The sequence below is a fragment of the Athene noctua genome, chromosome 2 (assembly GCF_965140245.1).
Source record: "Athene noctua chromosome 2, bAthNoc1.hap1.1, whole genome shotgun sequence".
Taxonomy (NCBI): Eukaryota; Metazoa; Chordata; class Aves; order Strigiformes; family Strigidae; genus Athene; species Athene noctua.
The window spans coordinates 94,260,864-94,282,919 of NC_134038.1; the positions used below are offsets into that span (position 1 = coordinate 94,260,864).

The 22,056-nt window shown below is 40.3% G+C and overlaps 2 protein-coding genes across 7 annotated transcripts in view; one reads left to right on the forward strand and one right to left on the reverse strand.

The window, feature by feature from the left end:
- The window catches only part of LYRM4 (LYR motif containing 4), a 107,889-nt gene extending 103,874 nt beyond the window's left edge, over window positions 1-4,015 (reverse strand). Inside the window, exon 1 of the mRNA XM_074899633.1 lies at window positions 3,794-4,015. Coding sequence (XP_074755734.1) covers window positions 3,794-3,879 — 86 coding nt within the window. The 5' untranslated portion in view covers window positions 3,880-4,015. The remainder of the gene's footprint in view (window positions 1-3,793) is intronic.
- Window positions 3,955-22,056, forward strand: part of FARS2 (phenylalanyl-tRNA synthetase 2, mitochondrial) — a 258,093-nt gene continuing 239,991 nt past the window's right edge. For 3 of the 6 annotated variants that reach the window (XM_074899631.1, XM_074899626.1, XM_074899629.1), the window contains exons 1-2: window positions 3,955-4,066; window positions 10,545-10,631. The gene's annotated coding sequence lies outside the window, so the exon portion shown is untranslated. The other 3 variants (XM_074899627.1, XM_074899630.1, XM_074899628.1) reach the window with 2 other exon arrangements.

Consider the following 22,056-nt stretch of genomic DNA (forward strand, 5'->3'; position numbering starts at 1 on the left):
AGTTGCACTGGAAGAAGTTTTATCTGGACATAAGAAATTTTTTACAGTGAGAACAATCAACCACCGGAACAACCTCCCCAGGGACGTGGTAGAGTCCCGATTCCTGGAGATTTTCAAGACACAGCTGGACATGGTGATAGATACATGGAGGCTCCCTTTCCCAGAAAAGGTTGGTCCAGATGATCTTTGGGGGGCCTTCCAACCTGGGCTGTTCTATGGGTCTATGACTCCCTAAAATCAGATCAACAACTATGTCGTTCAAAGCCAGAAAAACAATTGGTGCTGAAAAAACAGTATAACTTATTTTGCTTGGTTTTGTTCTTAGGTTAGCAGAGATTTCCTAAAAACAGACTTACTAGTTCTAAAATCTTGAAGGACATGTCTTATGAAACTGCATGCATTCAATTAACATGTTTCCAATGCAAAACCTGTTTTGACAAATCTCCTTCCCTGATTCTTCTGTATTCAGTAGTTTAATTAATCAAAGAATATTGTCCATTCTAATAGAAAAATTAAATTCCATTAAAATGTAATTTACACAGACAAGAAAAAAACGTATTTATAAACAAATATGCAACATCCACCAGTTAACAGAGAAGATAATGGATAACTGAAATAAAGAATTAGAAAGGACACCAGCTGGAAGCATGTCATATGATGTTTCCCAGAACTTTTTAGCCAGCATTAGTATCTTCATAGGCCATAGGAAGGCTGGGAACCTTAAAATCATAGTAATGTCGGTTAGCTAGAATGTCTGGAGCTTATCCAAGCCAATTTCCCACTTGAAGCAGGCCTACCCACAAGAAAGTCAGGTCAGCCGTGGTACTGTTCAGTTAGACCTGTTATGAAAACTTTCAAAAACAGAGATGTCAAAATCTCTCAGGTTGACCTGCCTCAGTCCTGCGCTACTCTTCTAGAGAAAACCCTCTTCCCCTAGGTTCCTATGGGTTTTGACCACTGAGCTTCAGTCATGTTAAACTTTTAAAGTTCAGATTATCCTTGTTTGCAACCAGATGTATTTTAACAGTTTTCACAAGTTTACAAATCCTTTTGTTTTCTGTACCAAAAAGAGACACAACAGAAAGCCATTGTTCAATCACAAATGAAATTCTATTTAGAAATTAACCCTTAAATCAATTTAATTGAGACCGTAAACTGACATTTTTTAAACTGTCAGAGTATCTACTTTTGTTAACCAAGCAGAAGAAAACAGTAGGCTCATTAAGAACCACCTTTTTGACTCAAACCCTAATATCTCCCATTTGCATTCTGATTTTCCTCCAGTACAAATCACCCTTCCTCAGACTGTCTGCATCGGTAATAGGGCAGACATGAAATTACTTACAGTCTACTAAATTCTCTCTTCCTGCTGTTAAAACCTGGCCTCCACATCTGGGCCTGCAAACACTCCATAATATTTACTGCAGAACTCTGGAGATGCCCCTATGTGTTGTTACTCTGAACACTGTCAGTGGTGACCTCAGTTACTTTAAGACATGAACGTTATTCTCCACATTTACAGTACTAAAAGTTCTTTTGGGTGGTAGAAGAAGATTTGGTAATACCAGATGATGTATGGAATATATTTACTAGGAAAGCCACAAAACAAAAACATCTAATTTTCCATCACAATCCATATGTACAGGTTTAAGAGAAAAAGCACAGCAACCAAAGGAGACAAGGAGGAGACAATAACCAGCTGATCATACTCCAAACACACACTTACAAATATGCACTCTTTACGATAATAAAACATTCTGAAGTTCTATAACTGAAATCATGAATCGATAAGATTAATCTGTAATACTTTCTACTTTGCTAGAAGTTGGTTCTTACAAAGGCATTAGGTTTACTCCAGGGTATTACCGTATCACATTATGGCAGCCCTGAGGACATGCCAGGACTGCTTATCTTGGCACGGAAGAACCTAACGGGGTGTCCATTTCATCTATGGGTGCGGCATAAACTCCAAGGCAGAATTGTTGTTGTGGTCCCCACAGGTGTCTACATGTAATAATTGCTGATAGTTTCTTGCTACAAACTGCTATTGCTTTTAGTGCTCACAAATGTGTATACATCACAAGATTTTATATAGCTGCTGATTTTATAGTATCTAAGGACAGGCCCATCAAAACCTGAGATCCTTCCCTCAAGGAAAGGTAAAACTTGCACTGTGATATGGTGTCAAAAACTCAGATATCCAAGGTAAACACATATCCTATGATTTCTATCCTTTAAAATTTGCTAGTATAAAAACACTAAAAGAAACAGAACAAAAAGTTTTACATTGTGTTAAGCAGAAAACTCCCCAGTGCACTTACTGTTGTGTGATAGTTAGCCTTGCATGCCAAAATCTCCATATAGCCAAGATCCCTCAGGTACATACTTAATTCTGGGGGACCTGGGGAGGGCAGTTGGGATCCGACTATGGTTTATAGTCGGGGATGACAACAATTTCCCAAGTCCCCTGTGCGCCATCAGCAAGGGGCTGGGCAGAGGCAGGGCTACTGGTGGTCTGTGAGGCTGGTGCCACCACTGTGAGGTGGTGCTGGCTTGCTGTGGACTGATCTACATTCAACTGTTCACCAACTGCACATCTCATGGGCTTCAAGCCATTCCTGTTACATACAATCCTCCCTTTGTTAGTCAGAATAACGGCAAGCTGGGATACTCAGGTCAATGAAAGGCAGGGGGAAGCCTTGAGAACAGTGGAACTAAAGAAGGAGGGGAACATGATGCACACACACGCTGCTATGTGGAGTCAGCTCCAGCTCGGTTTCAGCCCCACAGCCTTTCTTCTCAGGGCACTCCCTCACACATGAGGTTTGGGGAGTACTTGCGCTATGAAGACCACAGAGCTCACCATGGTTATCCAAGTTCAAAGGCTTCTGTTCCCAATTCTCGCCAGGCTGGAGATGATTCACTGCAAAGGTAGCTCACATGTCTCTGCCCGTAGTCGAACTGAGGGGTAAAGTGAATATGCTACCAGAGGGTAATACAATTTTGCCACTGCTGGTGGGGAGCACCCCTTGTGAATGCAGCAGATACCCAGTGGAGATCAGGCATATGCCTGTAGCAGGCCGACAGGCATACCCTTTGCCAGAAACCGGTGCATGTCTTTCACAAACAGCCAGAGAAGGCAGCCAGCCAGCCACGCAGCACGGCATCCTGTGCAGCAGGAGGATTGAATCCTGCTCTCTCATCACACACAGCATCCTGAGCTTGGGCACAGCACATGGTGACAGGGTTTGCCAGGGAAGCCAGGCTCCTCCAGCCCAGCCAGGGCTGCAACCTGGCCCCGGCTCTCCTCTGCCAGGAGCAGGGCAACATCCACACCAGACACGAGCTTTTTCAGCCTGGGACAATCTGTCTTGTCCCTTCTTCCTACAGCAGGAAGGGCCCATAACCTGGTGCTTTTGAGGCAGCCCGCGGCCAGGCCCAGGGGCCGGGGGCTGACCCTCCCCTGCGCCCCGAGTCGCTCCCCGGCCCATGCCCAGGCCCAGGCCCAGGCCCGGGCAGGACGCCGCGGCCGGGCCCACTCTCGCTGCGACCCGCAGGGCACGGCTGGGCCTGGGCGGCCGCCCGCTCCCCCGCGGGGTCGCCGGACGTCACAGCTCCCCTGCGCCCACTAAAAACGGGCTCCTCAGGCAGCCCCCGCCCAGCCCCAACCAAGGCCGGCACCCGTCCCCCCCCCCCTCCCCGCCGTTACTCGCACGCCTTCGCGGGGCGAAGCGGGGCCGGGGCAACTGCCCGCCCCGGAGCCCCTCCCCGCCCGCCCGGACCGGCAGCGCACCTGTAGTTGTAGCTGCCGAAGCACTGGCTCTCCCGCAGCAGGGCCCGGTACAACCGCAGCACCTGGGCCCGGCTGGACGCTGCCATGTTGCCGACACCAGACGGGTCCTTCCCGCGGCGAGGCCCCTTTCCCCGCCCGCAGCGCCCGGGGCCGCGCCGGCCCCCGGAGCCGCCTCCCGTCACCCGCGCCGGCCCCTCTGCGCGGCTCCGCGGCGGGCAGGCAGGGGCGGGGGCAGCCGCAGCGGCGGCGGGAGCGGGAGCGCACGGCCTGGCGGTGAGTGGCGGCGCGGCCCGCGGAGCGGAGGGGGCAGCGGCGCGGCTCGGCCTGGGCCCAGCGCAAGGCCCGGGGCGGGGGCGAGGCCGCGGCCTGAGCGCCTCGGGGGCGGAAAAGGCCCTTCCCCGGTGGAGGCAGCCCTGAGGGGCGGCGTTTCGGCGCGGAGGGCTTGCGGCCGGTCCCAGGCCCGCGCGGTCCCGCCGGGCCGGCCCTGCCCGGCGCCGCAGGTGCGGTAGCTCCGCCGGGCCTCCCTCCCCTCAGCCCCGCCGCCAGTGCACTGCTCAAGCCTCGGCCTGCCCCGGAGGGGCGCCGCTGCCCCGCGGGGCTCCAGCCGGGTCGGCCGCGAACGGCCCGGGCGCTGTCAGGGTGGGCAAGGCCCAAGGAACGGGGAGGGGAACACTGCGTTCGAATAAACTGGTGGGTGACAGCGGTGTACAGTTGCGACTGTTTTTTGCATGGGGAGGGGGATGGTGGCCAGGTGGGATTGGTACAGGGCCTGGAAACGAGCAACAGGTGATTGCTTCGAAATCGTTATGTGAGTTTGCAGTGAAGGCTGACCGGTGCTCGTGTACGGGGCCTGACGTGTGACAGTCATGTGTGAGTTGTTCCTGTCAGTGTCCTGTCTTGAGTTCTGTAATTTAAACTAACTTGACCTGTGTAGCTCATCTACTGTTTAAGTTAAGTAGTGAGAGACTCTGAAGGAGGTTTGCGAGGATTTCCTGCTTCTCTGCTTTTATTTTCAATGGGAAATCTCAATTTACTTACTATTTTTCTTATTTTTTCCACAGCCCCATTTACTTACTATTTTTCTTATTTTCTTCACAGCCCTTGGAAATGACCACATAGGTTTTACTAGTGCTTTTCTTTAAGGTTCCTCATTCGTGCAGGTTTTCAGAAAAGGAATAACTGTATTGAACTGTGGGTGAATTTAACACCCAGACCCACATGTGTTGCAACTGGCCTCGAAGAGGGCAGTTCCCAGTCAGGAATTGGTGTACCCAGTGCCTGTGGATCATACAGTCCACATAATAGGTTACCTGAGCTATTTAAAAAGTGTGTTCTGCCTGTTTATTTGGTAAATCTTGGTCTTTATTCTTCTCTGCTGTGAGGCTGGGGCTCTTTCTCTACTTAAGCAGTTATTTTATTTTCTGTACCAGAGGCATCCTGATCCTTTTGTTGCTGGAAACAGCATATACCTAGCATCCTCTTCTGCTGCAAGTTCTGCCACTGCAGAATAAACTGTACTTTGTAACTTACAGATATGATGACCCAGCTGTATTTAAATATTATTAATAATATGATTTACTTCTAGTCATTACAGGGTTCCTACTTTCTTCATGGTATGTTTTGTATGTAGTAGATGTTTATATACGTTCTACATCTCTCTGGTGAAAGTGCTTCAATTGCTGCTACTATTTGAACACATATTTTATGTGTATGTACTTTAAGTATTATTATTTGTGTTAGTTGTACATCTGACACAATTTACAGTTTACTGCATAGAACTGAAATAATTCTGTGCTTCTGGATTTAAATAGTATATACACACACGGATTTATCTCAAATTCATCTTTACAAGTGTGCTATATCTTAGCAGCCCTTTTAGGCTTCTAGAAAGAGATTTTTCTGGATGTAGAAAATTTCTTGGATGTTCTGTTTATCAAAACCAAAACTAGAAATGTTATTGGAAATGTTGCATTTTTGTGGAAAAATGAGGCGCTGTGATAAGCATCATGCTTTTGAGGCCTTCTCCTGTAAGTTACAAAACTAGGTCTTTTGGGCTAGCTTTTGGCATTCAGGAAACCCAAAGAGAAAAATGTAAAGCAAGCATGCCCTTTAGTGACCCAATTCTCCTTGTAGTCCAAGCCATATTGTTCACACAGATTGCCATGCCAGAAGTGAGTCTGTCTGAGGCACTGGTCCTCCCCCATTTTTGCAGCTGTTGGCAGCTGGGGTGCTTAATACGTGTTAAAGCAGATAAAGCAGAAATCTTGCTTTGTGTCTGCAGGTTTATTATTTTACCTGAAAGCAGCAGTGGCAACCCTGTCCTTTGTTTTGATCATGGGCTTCAGACAGCATAAGAGATGTCTGTCAGATGCAGAGCAAAACCTAGTTTGGAGAGTTTAGCAAAATTATTTTAAATCATTCTGTAGATGAGTGTGGCAGTTAGTTAATCTAATTTTACAACTGCTCTCTTTGTGAGAAATAAAGTTTTGAAGCTATAATCTTCAGCTCTAAAAGATGAGAGAGTAATTGGGAAGAAAGCAAAGCACATTAAGAATATTTTGTTTACAAAACACTATTGATTTAACATTTGTAAAGTAATTGTAAACGGTTTTGAAATAGCCTCAGGTGCTAAATCTATTCCTGAATCTTTTTTACAGTTTTTGTGATTCTTTAAAAAAAATTGTACATTTTTATTAGATAACCATGTTTTTCTCTTAAAGGAAATCTTGTATGTTTAGAATTAGCAGTAAGCACATGCAATGTACTATCAAAAGCAAAGTAAACATACCAAAGGAAAAAAGACTTTCCTCTTGTCTCCCTTTCCTACCTTAATCTTTATTATACTCAAGGAGGGAAGAACAATTTTTTGCAGAGACTTCTTTGTGCAGTTGGATTGGTGCTGTTGTCTAGAAAAATTCTTAGGTATTTTATGTATTTTATTCTTGGAAGCAATGGATTATGGTCTCAAAAGTTCTGTCATTCTGCAGTAAGTGGGGATGTCTTCTGCTGTGACTGGGGTACATGTGTTTCTTCTAGCCTTCTGTGAATGTGACTCACTGTAAGCCTGCAGAAAATCTGAAGGACCGACACAACCCAAATGACCATCGTTGTGTCCTTTGACACTGGAGCCTAGGTATGGAGAAGCAGTAGTCATCACTTTCTTAGCTGCTGCCTCATTCTCTAGGGGGAATCCACACCTGAATTTAATCTAGACACGAAGCCAGGACCTATCAAGACAGGGGCAGAAGATTTTTGTGGGGTTTTTTACCCCCAAACTTCTCTGGTTTAAAACTCAGTGCTGTTCTATTGTTACATTTTAGAGGGTTGGGGCTAGAGATATGTTTTTCTTAATTGCAGTGATACATATAATCATTGTTGAAGGGGATTGGTGGGTGTTAATTGGTACAGAAGTCTTTGGTTTTGGCATTTGGTCTGAGGAAGGAAGGTGGCCCGTGCCTTGCCTTCCTGCATCTCTTGTGATAAATAAGCACTTTGAGAATGATATAATAGTATCGATATTTGGAACAGTTACTAATACTTAAAATGTATAGCTGCTTTAAAAAAAAAAAGGGTGTGTGGGTGTGAATTTGGATTAAATACCTCCAGAGACTGTGGACTGGTGTGAAAGGAAACAGCTGTTATATTCTCCATTACATATTGGATGTTTTGTCGTACGTTGCTGAATTGTTCCTTGTGGTACTCTATTTCAGCTTTATGTCATGGCATTCAGTGCTTAAGAGAGTAACTGTTTTCCTGGTACACTAATGTTCAGGTTCACTATTTTTCTTTGGGGGTCAGAATGGTAATTGATTTTTGTGATATTATCATCTCTCTTAATTATTGTTTTTCAGTTTGTGAAAACATGCTAACTTTTCCCTGCTGCTGTGGTGTGGTTTCTCTCTCTTCTTCCCTGCTCTTAGTTCTTGATGGACACAGTGGGATCCTACCCAGTGTTGTGTAGAACCTTTAAAAAAAGGACTAGAAATCACAAGAATTTTGGGATTTCAGTCACAAGTGTAACAAATTATAATTTAAACATTCCTTATAATGAGTAAGATTTCCACAGTATCAAAAGGAGGCTTTGAATAACTCTACTTTAAAAAAAAATTATTATTTGGTTTCTATATAGAAGAGAACATTTTTAAGCAGGAGGAGAAACTTCCATGTTTCAAATTCAGCTACGCTCCTACATTATTTGTGCATTTTGGAAAATTCTTCCTAAGAGTTCAATGTCAAGAAAAAAAATGGAATAAAACTCTTCTGTCAGTAACGTTTGGGGAGTTACCCCATCTCTTTTCAGATTGGATTGCAGAATGTTGTGTATTGTTTAAACTAAGACTAAGAATAGTAATGATAGGGAAAAAAACTAAACCTGTGGTGGGTTTTCTGTTGTAATACTTGGTTGTGTAAAGGAATACCTGTTTTTACCACTGCTCCTAAGCCTTTGCTGATTTCTCATGCTTCAGGCATCAAACTGAAAGAAACACTGAATTTTGTTTTCCTTTCTGGCTTCGGTTATAATCTTCTCATTTCCCATGGCCTTGTGCAACACCAGAAGATTTCATGGGCATCACATTGCTTATTAATTATGTATCATGTTAAGCAGCTAGACAGTTCAGCAATTGTGGGATAATTTCTGGATCAACAACCTGCAAGGCTGATATATACATATTGATTTTGAAAGATGTTGGTAAAGTACTTTGAAATGCCTGAAATAAAAATGCTATAAAAATCCAGAATTAAAAAGATAATTTTGTGTAACAGCAATAGGCAAGAGAATAAGTAACAGGGGATTAAAATTACAAATAATGCTTAAATAGTTCAGTGTGATGATTAAATGTGAATGACACTTCTAACCTTAATGCTGATGAAATCCAAGGTACTTTTCCAAGACAAGAACCCAACAAGAAATGAATGTATTTTTGCTGTGTGGTTGATTGTTATACTGAAATCTTACTGAGACACCTAATTATGAGAAGCAAGAAGGACAGGACTTATTAAGTGTTCTTATCCATGACCTCATCAATTCACAAATGCTTTCTTTGTGTTTTATCTAATTTAGTCTTAAATAACTTCCCTTTCTGTGGGGAAAAATATTTTACTTTATGTTGTATATTGCTGTTAAAAAATGTTTTCTGATGCTCAGCCTATGCCACCCTCTTCCCTAAGTTCATCCCACTCTTTCATTTATGCCCCTTAGAGTCATGCTGTGTAATTCCTCTTGCTCCTGTGTGATTTACACTATCATCATATTTCTCAATAGCTGTCATCCAGCCAGGCTAACTTAGTTATTTTGATTTTTTTTTTTCTTCCTTTTTTAGAGGATATTGACATTTTTAGCTTAGGAAGCAAACTTAGCTGTAAATCAAGGACTGATATTTTGTTTAAGAGCAACTGAGAATCAATTTGTAGCCACGCCTGTATCTTTTTTCCTGACTTGCGATTTCCAGTTTGCCAGATTGGTTACAAGTGGTACTGCCAACCTTTTTAGTGAAAGATCATGATTACATTCATGATGTCTTGCTACAGCAAAGTTCTTTCTTCTCTTAAGTTTATTTTTGTCATATATGAATGTGTATGTGACTGTGTAAAAGCATGTGAATATGTATAAAAGCATGAGCACAGTCATGTCCTGGTAGTAAAGGTCATGCTGCTCATCCCAGATTCTCCATGACACAGCATTGGGGATTCATGTACAGGTTACACAATGTTGTGGGTTTTTTTCTGGTTACCCAGCCTCATGTCTCTGGTATGGAAAAACAAAGACAACCTGCTGCTTGGATGCATCCCAGTTCTGCTCCCTGCATTGTGGGCATGGGCCCTCTTGTGAAATTATACTAGGGGCTAGCTCCACTCAAGTCATGGGCTATTGCTTAAGTCCTTCCCTGAAAATCCACTTCACTAAGCGTTTTCTTATTTGTGAATATTTCCTGGAAGCAGTTCATAGCACAAAGTATCAGTGGGGGTAGAAATACTACGTTGCTATAAGGTAGAGTGGAGCTGATGTAACAAAACATGTTTTCCAAGGTAAAATAAAAGTGGAAAGTTTTTGTATAATATGTTGAAAAGGGGAAAGGCATAACCTCTGAGAATGGGGTGTAGGGAAAACACTTTTTTTTTTTAGGGAAAAAAAGTTTAAGGAAAACTGTGGCTTACAATGTACGTGTAAAGCAGCAAGGACTAAGTCAACTGTAAGTAGGCCATCTGTTTAGTTTTCTGACTGTGTGATGAGGGGAGAGGGAATATGATTTTCCACTTGTAATGCATTTTCATTTTATATGGTGCTATGCATCCACATGACTTTTTGTTCTGGTAGCTTGGACTCTTGGTCCAGAAAAAAGCCCAACAATTAAAATATGAAGCTGAAGCAAAGAAATCCAAAGAGAATATTTATGGAGAGGAAAGTAAACTATGGAGCAATGTTTTCATTTGAATGACAGAACCAATATACCCATATTAGCAAATTGTAGTAATGGTAGAGTTTAAGATAACTTAATTTTTCATGATCCTTGACATTCTTGATCTTTCATCTTGTGCTACTATCAGTTTTATGTCCCCAGAGCTCTGGGCAGCATTCATGATAGTACATTAGGGACATATGTCTGAACATATCATGCTTCTGATGCATTTGTAAGATAAGATGAGTTGTCAATATTTTCTTACATGCCTTCACACTTATAGACAGAATTTTATTTTACTTCTGTTTCTTTTTTTTTTATCTGGGGTGACTGTGTCAAAATTTGTCTTTCAGCCAGTCCCTGAAGAGAAGAAACAAAGCACTGACTACAGCTAACAGGCAAAGGAAGCAGAGCTGATAAAAGATTGTTTCTGCTTGCAGGTTAGTAACTACAAATAAGTTTAGCATCTGAATCTTTGACACCAGCACTTCCAGCCTTTTTAGGTAGTATCAAGTTTCACCAGTGAACTCTTGAGAGAGACAATAGTTAATGGCCTTACAAATCCCACTGTTAATCTTACACTCTGTTATGTTCCTGTACCCTAGGAGAATAAGCTAAAGGCAGTGTGTGTCTGTGTCTCTTCATAAAGTTTTGTGTCTTAGCTCAAGCTGGTGATGAGGCTGAATTTAGGTGGATGCATAGCTATGAAACAGCTGCCAGCTTTCCTATAGGATTGTGTTTAGCGCTTAGGGATATGGTGTAGTTAGGAACTGTCAGTGCTAGGTTAATGGTTGGACTGGATGATCTTCAAGGTCTTTTCCAACCTAGATGATTCTGTGCTTAACATTCTGCAGAAAGGCAGGAAAGAGAAATGGGCGAAGAAATAGTTCAAAGTACTGTTCTGGGAAGATGTATGAGATTTTATCTGTCTGGAGTCCTAAATTAAGTATCACCTTGTTCTAGAACTTTTGTGATTAGCTTTTTCAGGTATGCTTTGTAGACTAGGATCAGTTTTGCCCAATATCAGGTTTGGTGGTTGGTTTTGTGGTGGCTTGTGGTTGTTGTTGTTTTGTTGGTTTTTTTTTTCTGGCACTCTATATGCTTTGTTTCATTTATTTTTATGCAGTTGTTTTTCATAATTGTTTTACTTTTGCCTTTTCTGGAAATGAGTCCTTGTGAAGTATGTGTGCTGCATTTAAAATGGAGACAAACAGATAAACAGAGACAAATTATCAGGGTCCTTGCAGAGATTTAATGGTGCTTTGTTCAAAACTTTTTTGTGTATGATTTCAAAATTGATTTCACTTTCAAAACAGTGTTCAAGACCTTCATTGAGAGTGTTCTTATTTTTGAGATTATTAGCATAATCTTTTCATTGTTTTCTTATATATTTTGCTGTAAACATAGCCTTTTTTTGCAACATTTGTTTTAACTTTGATTTTCTTTTACTAATTACTTTCAGGGTGAAAAAATGCATAGTGCATTACAGTAGCTCTTCCCTTGGGAAGATAATATTCTAAAATGAACAGATATGGTATTGCATATGTAAAATTATCAGATATTGAAGAGGTAACTAAATATCAGCTCTGTATACGTTTGTTGAACTTAGAAAAGATACTTGCTTTTCACACACACTAGCTTTGTCAAGTTTTATGGAAGAAAGTTGTTCTAAAGAGAGATGTTGCTTGGTAAAGTTAGCTTTTTATTTTTCTGTTTTCCTTTCTGTCTCCCTCCCTCCCTGCACAGATTGTGATTCTTATTGCCCCATCCTTCTAATCCCAATGTATCTTATTCTGATACTGCCATTTTTCACTGTTTTCTTGGGGTTGGTTATATTCTTTGTATTTATTCTAAAATGCTGCTGGGTAGATGAAGACTTGAGCAAAGTATGTGGGAACACCATGGTTATTGTAGTTGCTTTTCTCAGACTTCCTGTGTTGTTTTTTAAATGATTTCTTTATAAACACTAGTTAAGAGAGATTGCAGGTTCTACCATCCTATTCCCTCACCTGATATTAAGAGTTCATTTGATCCCAGTGTCCCCTGACTGCTCTCATTCCAGATCGTGAGTGACAGAGCCTGCTGGGCCTGTATGAAACTTGATCTTTCAACATGTTGCAAATTAAAATTCTACAAATGGTTTTAAAGAAAAAAATAAGAACACCTCTGTTTTAATTTTGATTCTCTGGGTACTTAATGGACATGGCATTAGCTGAAGATTGTTTTGCCATATGTGACCTTGAGCTGTAATAACACCTTACTCTTCATTAATAATAAAGATTTGATTCTTTCATGTAATTGTTTACTTTTTTTCCTAACTTGTATAGCTTTTTCCACCCAGTTGGTGTGTGCATCTTGGCTCAGAATGCAAGATGAGGTTGTGTTGCCTCTGTTATCTAAAGAATGGATGGAGAAATACTTCTGTGCACCAGAGCTTGAGATGTGTATCCTGAGCTCTAAGTTTTCTTTCACTGAGGCTTGCTCTGGAGAGAAGTATGACTTTCAAGTATCTGGTGCCACAGAAGGGTTATCTGACATAATTAAAATATATGGTTTTCTCAAGGTCTTTCAAACAAAGGCTTTGTCATTCTTTGTGCTGTGCTTTATCTGGAGTAAGTACATCAACATTAGCAAGCCTTATAGGAGATATTATCTGGTAACATTAAGGATAATAAAGCATGAAGCTGCTTGGGAGCCCGTTATCCTGGGCCATGTGGCCATGGACCCAAATATATCCAGTTTTCTAAAATTGATGACAGAGAAAGAAGTTAGTGATTCTAGTCTTGTTCTCTTTACTATAACACTCTCAAACCTTTTTTATCCTGTGGTAGCAGGACTGGATGGAGACACAATTTAAACCTACATTTGAATCATACTTCCCTTGCTTTACTTGCTACAGAGTATCTTCAAACTAGTTCTTCTTTAACAAGTTACAGAAGATGTCAGCACCTCTTGAACACTGTAAAGGTAGTAATGTTCAGCCGTAATCAAATACAGTGTTACAAGGTAGGTGTGCCTGAATACAGATGGATTAATTCTAGCTGTAAAATTTGGCAGAACCAAAGCACAGTTGTATCAGGAAACTAGAACAGAAATAAGCAAATCCATTTAAAAATTTGACTTGTATAGGCAGAATTTTAAATTGAGGGATCTTATTCTAAAATTTCTCATGGGTATTTCTCAGCAGCATTGTCTATAATTCAGTATCACTTGTTGCAGTTGAAGTATTTTTCAGGAAAAAGACTACACTCTTTACCCTTAGGCTCTAAACATGTATCCCTGGTTTGGCTGGGATAGAGTTAATTCTCACAAGAAGCTGGGAGGGGGCACAGCCAGGATAGCTGACCTGAACTAGCCAAGAAAATATTCAAGACCATATGATGTCATGCTAAGTATATAAACTGGGACAGCTGGCTGGGGAGGAGGGATTTCACCTCTAGAATGGACTGAGCACCAGATTCCAGTTGGTGAGCAATTGCATTGTGCATCACTCATGTACATTCATTTATTAATATTATTGTTGTTATTATTTCATCTCTTCTTGTGTTGTCCTATTAAACTGTCCTTATCTCAGCCCAGGAGTTTTTACCTTTTTCTTCCGATTCTTCTTCCCATCCCTCCCTGCGGGATGGGATGCAGCAGAGTGAGCAAGCGGCCATGTGGTGCTTAGTTGCTGGCTGGGCCTAAACCATGACAACATAGATAAGTTAAGTGTTTAGCTACTGTTAAAGAAAATGTTTCCTAATATAAGTAGAATATTTTCAGATTGTGTTTTCTGTCTTTTGGTAACCTGTATACATTCATAACAGTAGAATATACAAACTGAAATTTTTAAGATTGTTAATGGAGGTTGTCTAGGCAATTAATTCTTGTGAGGAGTCTTGAATACACTTATTCTTAACAGAACGAAGTAAGTCTTTCATCTTGAAGCCAAGCAATGCATTGGAAGACTGATGAGGCAGCACAGAGGCTTCATTGAGTCATGTAGGATTTTGAAAAAATACTTTATCCATCCACCTGTGCTAAATTTCGGTGCGGGGATCAAGGAAATAACATCAGAGTAGTTAAAAAATGAATATGTATAGGTAGTAAATAAGTTTGCTAAAACCACTAGGGTAAAGGTAACCAAACTGAAAATGTTTAGCAGTGCAATCTTACTTCATTTTTGTTTTACCTTCTGAAATTTGTATTGCTGTGAGACTAACTGTTTTGAGACAGATACTATGATTGTGTGAGACTGCTGGCAGAGCTGTCCATATTGTTTGCAAATCCTGCTGTTCATGTGCATCCGGCATTTTGTGTAGGTTAAATGGGTTGGAATGAACTGTGTCATTTAGAAACTTCTGTGGTGGGTTGGTTTTTTTCCTTTTACAACATGCCAGTCAATACCACACTCTGTGTAGGCTAGCTGCTTTTTCCTATACTTTTGTTTTATTTTTTTTTCTTTATTATTATTTGCTTACCATGTGATTTAGGATCCAATGTAAATGATGACACAGAGTTTCTAACTAGATTTTGTTTGCTGTATCATTGTATATTTTTGTGATTCTAGACTAGGATTTGGGTTAATAGTTCTTGAGAGATGAAGGGGTCTTCTACTTCTAAACCCCATTAACAGTAAGGGAACACAACAGCCTAAATCACTAGCGCATAGATGGAAGAATAATAAAAAAAAAAAATCTCTTCATTGATTTCTGTTTCACTCAGTCAACAGAAAAGAGCTTCAGCCATAGTGAATCATACCCAAACAATAAAGGCTTTTACATTGTTTAAAAAAAAAAAAAGTGGTGAGTAAATAAAATTTACTTAGTACAACTTGTAGGTCCCATTTACATGTTTGAAATGCTGGGGTTTCAACCCCAAGCTCCAAATTAAGGTTGACATATGGGTGATTCCCACAGCCCTTCACAAAGGGGGGGTGAGTTTGCCTTTAGGCTTCCTTCCAGGGTGGTGCCGGCCTGGCAGGGAGAGCCATTGGGTAAATGAGCCCCAGGTGTCTGCATTAAGTAAACAAGGGTCAGGTGTCCCACTTGGGGATAAAAGCTGGGACCACTTGCAGGCAGGGGTAGTGTCTGTCTGTGAGGTGGATGCCCTGTGCAGAGTTTTCTGTTGGGGAAGGACCTCCTGTCTCCCTGGAACTGGTCTCCAGTCAGGTCTGGCCTTTCTAAACGTGGGCTGTGTAGAGATTCAGTGTGTGGCTTCCTTGGTCTTATGTGTTTGGCTTGTTGACTCAGTTGTTTCCCATCCCTTCTATGGGAGACTGCATTTCACCATTTATTCCACCCGTTGTTGGTTGTGTGGTGGTGGTGTTGGGGTTAGTGGGATTGATGTTGACGCTCACCCATGTGCTGACCCTTTTGTATCAAATACAATTTGGTTATTGGTTCATCTTTATGCTAGCTGTGTCCTTTATGCTAGGCTTAATAATTGGCAAAACAATGTTTCAGAGATAATGGGCCCTTATTAAGGAGAGTGACCAGACAGAAGTGTTTTTCAAGAGCGATATGAGCACCTGGGTAAATTTATAGGAATCCATTTTTACTCATATCTTAAATCATAATAGTATATGTTACCCTGCAGCTATGTCTGTACTCAGTCAAGAGCTGAGTTTAGAACCATTTCTTACATGTCTGGGCACAGTCAAAAAAATCTGATAGCATAATTTTTTAATTGGATGCCTAAAAGTGGCTCTGAAGAAATCTTCTCTGGCAATATGAAGCAGAAGAAAGATAGTAGGAATTTCAGTCGTTTTCTGACAGTTCTCTCTTTAGTCTTGGACAGGGGTTGAGTGAGAAGGGACAAGCAGACCAGGAGATCATTTCATATTCTGACTGTGGATTTCAGGGCTCCCTGAGGGATGTTTTTGCACTGCTTGGGAATAAAATCCTGCTGCTCTGACTTCCTAGTCACAAGGTTCCCAGTTGTGCAGCACAGCCATCCAAGGCTTGAGTAGCTACAGCAAAGGAGACCTGAGGTGTGGTAATAAAAACTGTGGTAACACCATATTCCCTTTCCATTGTTTTTGATGTGGTTCTCTAGCATGAAGTAGAGGAGGTGCTAAGAGTAGACGTCTCTGGTTATACCTACAAAACTTTTTGAACTTGGATGTGATGGATTTGATAAAAGAAAATGCCTTTTCCAACAAAAAGTGCTTGGAATCTTAGAGTAGGAAAGGTGTAAGGTGGCCAACTAGGCAGTATTGCATGCATAAATTTTATTGAAACTATGTCTAAACACCTTTTTTCATTTAAGCCTGTGTCCCTGTATAGATGGAATGTGAAGTTTTAGGCACAGGCACCATTTCTTCTGTCAAAAACTGACAACTTTAATTTTCATTTAACTGGCTCTTGATTCTCAAACAGAAATTATTATATTTTACTATTTAATTTCCTGTGCGATGCTCATTTGATTTGAGATATTGTGCAGTGGCTAGTAGCAGTGATGCATATATTGGATTCCCAAATAAAGACTTTACAGCAACTCTTGTCCAGCTCTGCTTTCAATGTATGAGAGACTTTAGGCTGATCTGAATGGATGTCTGATGAAACTCTGACTTCAAAGAGACAGAACTAAGTATCTGTGCAGCACTGGAAGCTGAGTTTAATTCTGAAATTAAATTCTCATTTTTAATACAAGGATTTAGTGAAAAATAGAATGTGAAAAAGCATTGTTAACAAGGACTGAATCAAAGGCTATTCACATAGGTTTCATAAATGAAATGTCCAGGTTACTGAAATTGTTCAACAATTGTGACATTGCATTTCAAATGTAATTAAAAATAGGTAGTTATTTGATCTGAACATTCATTGTTTATTTCTTTGACTTCATATTACTTTAGATTATCTTTCTGTTCATTTTAGGGAGCCTTATAATTTTAGTGCTCTATTTCCAGTACCTTTTCCATGCTCAGATATGGTAATATATTGCTGCAGTGGTGAACAGTGTGGCACATAAAGGTTTACACTCATTTTCAGTTTTTGTAAAAGAAATTGTTGAAATCTTTTAAAGCTATTGATGTAAGAACAATAGTTGGAGTCTGTTTTCCTTCAAAACCTGGAGTAGCCTCTAATACAGCTTTATGGAAAAGATTATTTAATTGTATGTAATGTAGTCAGCTGTCAAATAATTAATTTAAAATTCACATCTGAAGGGAGATACAAAGTCTGTAGACTCATGGAGTCCTCTTCACTTTCACACTGTTGGAGTGCTTTTGATAAAGAAGAAAGAGGATAGAGTAGCAGTTAGCTGTCTGGAACTGATCCATAGCTTACTGAATTAAATGGGAATTTTTTTCATTAACTTTGATCATCCTTGGATTGAACCTGTATGCATATGATTTAATTAGTAGCAAGCTTGGGAAATGCTGGTATGTTGGCTTTTCTAGTGTCTTATCTACTGAGATGGTAATTACATAAACCAATATATTTGTGTATCTATGATATGGCAAATGCAGAAGTACTTAGTGTTGGCCTTCCTAGTACTGGACCTTCAAGAAACAAAAGGTAGACATCTTACTTCCAAACCTTTTTCTTTCTCGATAATTATAGCATCATATCTCATCCTCTTATATTACACATAAAACAGATGTATTTCTGTGTCACTGAAGATATTTTTGTGCAAAAAAAGAGAGCAGATTGTAACTTTATTGTATGTCTACTTTTTAACCATATCCAAAAACCCACTTAAGTTATATTTAATATTAAGGGTTAAAAATTCAAACTTTTGATAGGTTGTCTTCACCTGATAGCAAAAAAAGAGGTTCTCTAATGTCAATTGTTTAGTTGTCCAACAAAGTAGATTTCCATCATGGAAGGTATGTCTAGTAATGCTGTCACTTTGGTTTTGGTTGTTTTTCTAAATTGTGTGAAACAATGTAGCTTCATGTTGGGAGCTGTCTTTACATTTTACATGAGGTTGGGGCTAACCAGAGGAAACCTCTCTGCATAAAGGCAAGTTTGTAGCAGTTTTATAGGCAAAACTGTTGCACAATCTTGGTTTAGAGTGACCAAATGTCTCATCTGAGCATTTGAAACAAGATTTCTATCACATCAGTTCATGCTGTGTTGTACATCATTAGGTGAGCTGCCCCAAAGTCTTAGCTGTGGCAATTGGTGAAGTTATGATACTGTTTGGGGTGAGGGAGGAAGGGTGGTGGGAGCTTGGAGCTGGCTGTGGGTATTGACACTGGATGCAAAGATTCCGTGTAGATGTGTCCTGTGTTTGCTTTGTAAATATTGGCAGATCCTGTTGTCTGAATGATTTACAGTTTGAGGGTTTACGAAAGCTACCAGACTTCTTATGTATTAGTAGCATAAATAGGAATAGTGGGTAAAAATACCAAGGTAGAAAGTGGCGTGTTAGCTTATAAACCATTCTCAATGTAGCAGTTGTGTAACTAGCCATAAATCTGTCACTTGAGTTTGCTTATACTTTTGATAGTTTGCACCCAGTTTTTAGCACAGTAAGTAGAGGATCTTGAAGGTGTCAGTTGCATACCTGTCAATGAAAACTAACCTAAAAAAAATCATGTCTGTGTCAGTCAAAAAATATTGAAAGGAGCCTCGATTTTTTTTTTTTTTTTTTTTTTTTTAGGGGCATTTAAGATTTACTGAAGCAACATTAAATATTATACCAACAAGATGCTGAGGTTTTAGGTGGTATTTTCTCTGCTGCTTTACAAGAAAAAAGCTTCTGTAACGACTGCAATATAGCACAGAACATATGCTGCTTCTGAGGAAGATATTGCCTTCTTAAATAAGCACGACATATGCTCAGGCCACGCTGATGTGTGATTGTGTATCATCTACAGTGATTTTTGGGGGACGTGTATTACAAGAATATCTCTGTATGCTTTGAGTGATCCAGACCTTGGAAAAGGAATGGAGTAGGTGATCTAAGTAGTTATTTTTTTGTCTCTAGATGCAAATTGATGAGCTTATATTGCTATTTCTGCATTTGCATTTGAGAAGGGTCATAGGTGAACAAAGGATTTTTCTCACTTGCCTTCGTTTCTCAAAAAATTAGTAACTTTTTTTAGGAGAACTATATTGAGAAACTGAGAATGAAAATGTATACATGGTCTACTTTTTTGGTGTCATGGGAATAAGAGCAGAAAAATATTGTTTATTTAATATGAAACAAAATATCACATCTTGGTTGTTGTGTATCTTGAAACAGCATAGGTAAATGATCAGGGTATTATTGTACAGTGTCACAAACCTGCTGTCTGACTGGCACAAGATTTTCAAGGATATAGTTAGAGAATAGTTGTCTGACCTCTACTGATTAGGAATTGGGATTTGATTTCTTCTGTTTGAATATGTCAGTTCATCAACTTCTCTAGCTCTCACGTAGCTTACATGTAGTCTACTGTTTCAAAAAATTACCATCACTGCTGTCCTACCTCCCAACACCTTTGAAAAGGCATGCCTCTAAAAAAGCAGTGACTCCCAGTCTTCTGCCCAGGATCACTCACAGAGGAATGTGCAGTTTGTGTTGCACAGCCCCTCTGCGTATGTATGGTTTAACTCTACAAAGTCTCACCATTAATCTTTGTCCATCTACAGTGAAATGCAACGGCAGCTTGTTTCAGGTTTCTGGATGTTAATCTGTTCACACTTAAACGTATTGCAGCCCAGTGAAAGCAGCAAGTATCCTGGATGAATGATTTTGAAGAAGTGAAATGGATGTGCGTAAGTGTAATCTGCCCCCAGAGTGGCAGATTACCTGTGTATTCTTTAGCAATGACCTTTATCAGTGAGAACAGACTAAAGTTGTATCATTTTTGAGAACTAGAGTGTTCCTTTCAGTTAAGCTGTTGCTGGGTGTTATGTTTTGCCATCACTTTTTGAAGACGTTGAGTTTAATATTAATTCTTAAAAATTCCAGTTTTTAAGATTTGATTCCTAAGGAAATGATGGCTGAGAGATGGTATTTGTACATCTGTTGTAAGCCCTTTTTTTTCCACTTCAGTCAAATTTCATAAGGGGAGTCCGGATCACCAGAGACAGCAAGTTACAGGTGGTGTGTGAGAATAAAGAGCTTAATAAAGGAGAGACCCTATTAATGCCTTGGCTAAAGCAGAGGTAGTAAGATGAATTTGTCCTTTACCACTGAATCTGCAAACGAGCTTTGCCTCCAGACACAGAGGAAATAAAGTTTTGCTGGTTCTACTGCTTGCAAAAAAAGGCTTACTGTAAACTCTTTACCCTGAGGATTAATTATGTTCTGTTGGCTGACACATCTTACAGAAGTGGAAAAGAGAATAGTGCTGTCTGAAATATTTTTAAAAGAACTGAGAACGAATGCTTTATGAAAAAGAAGTGCATGTGTTGTCTTTCAGACTATTTTAGAAGAATAGTGTGTCTACAGGAGAGAGCTTGAGACAGAAGACGCTGTTTTTCCCAGTCTTGGAGATCATTAACAAATGTTGGAATTTCATAGAAATTATAATCAACTGTAAATATACTGTTAGATTGCTGCAGAGGGAGAAGACTGCTTAGACAGTATACCTTACAGTAACACTTCTGCTTCTTTAAAGCTGTCAGTGTGTTGCCATCATCTGGAAAAGTACACAATAGCTTGTCATAAATGTATCAGCTTCCTTGCTCAAGTGAACATCTCAGTTGGTGATGTATGAGATCTTCAGTGAATTATTTTTCAATGAAAGCTGTTCTCATTTTGTGGTTTTAATCCCCTCTTGCCACAACTAAATTCTGAAGTAGCAGTATTCTAGATGTTTGGAATATAAATCAAAACTAAGAAAAATAATTTTATAGTCCAAGAAATCAATTAATCTTTGATTTTTCTTTTTTTTTAATTTTGGTGTTTGATTCACTACAGAAGTATTCCAGCATATTTTGCTTTTTCTCAGTGCAGCAGCTTTGGAGGAGAATTCTGTTGTCTTCATCTTACAGAGTTGCAGAGTTCTTCACTGTGCACTGGTAGCTAGATGCAGAAAGGAAAGAAAAGGTAGGGCATTTGTAGTACATTGTGTACTTCAAGTCAGGAGCTGGCAAGGTAGATAGTAAACGGGGTTTCTAAGACCTGAGAAGTGGATGTATAAATGTGACATTTCTCTGTGTATGACTTGGCAAGATACTTGTGCACCTTTGAATCTTTCAATCTTTTGCATGTATAGTCTCTGCCCATTCTCCCTTTCTGAAAACATGAGTTAGGTCAACTATAGATTTGGCAAGCAAATGTATTTTGTGATTGTCTCTGTATGAGGAATTCATGGGGGAGAGCATTAAATTGAAATTAGTTATAATTAGGTTGCCCAGAGAGTTTGTGGCAATTCTGTCCCTGGAGACATTCAAACCCAACTTGACAAGTCCCTGAGTGACCAGCTTTGAATGCAGTTTTGGATTTGACCACGCCTCCAGTGGTCTATTTGAACCTAAATTATTCTATGATTCTGTAATTCTGTGAATTACTGAAGTTTGTATTCACTTCTAAAGGAGGCTGGTCCTGGGGTTATTGTTATCTTTTAGTATGTGTTAAGTCCTGTTATCCCGAAGCCCAGCTCTGTGACTGTCCATCTATTGCTGTCATTAGGCTTTGCTTTCCTTGTGGGCAGGTTACAGGAGACTGTAACCATCATGAGAAGTTAGAAAGTGGGGGGTACACCTTCACTATAACTGTGCATTAATTCTGTGGGGGACTTAGGAGATTTAAAACAAGGGTGTGCATGCTGTGAGCAACTGGGATATACGTGGAGAAGAATTCCAGTTGATAAACCTTTGTGTTCTTTGTATCTGGATCACATTATCTGGATCATGTTATCCTGAAGCTTGGACTTCTTTCTGGAGTGGACTAAGTTGGAACGACTGACCCAAAGAGAGGGCTCATGTATCCTGAGAGAGA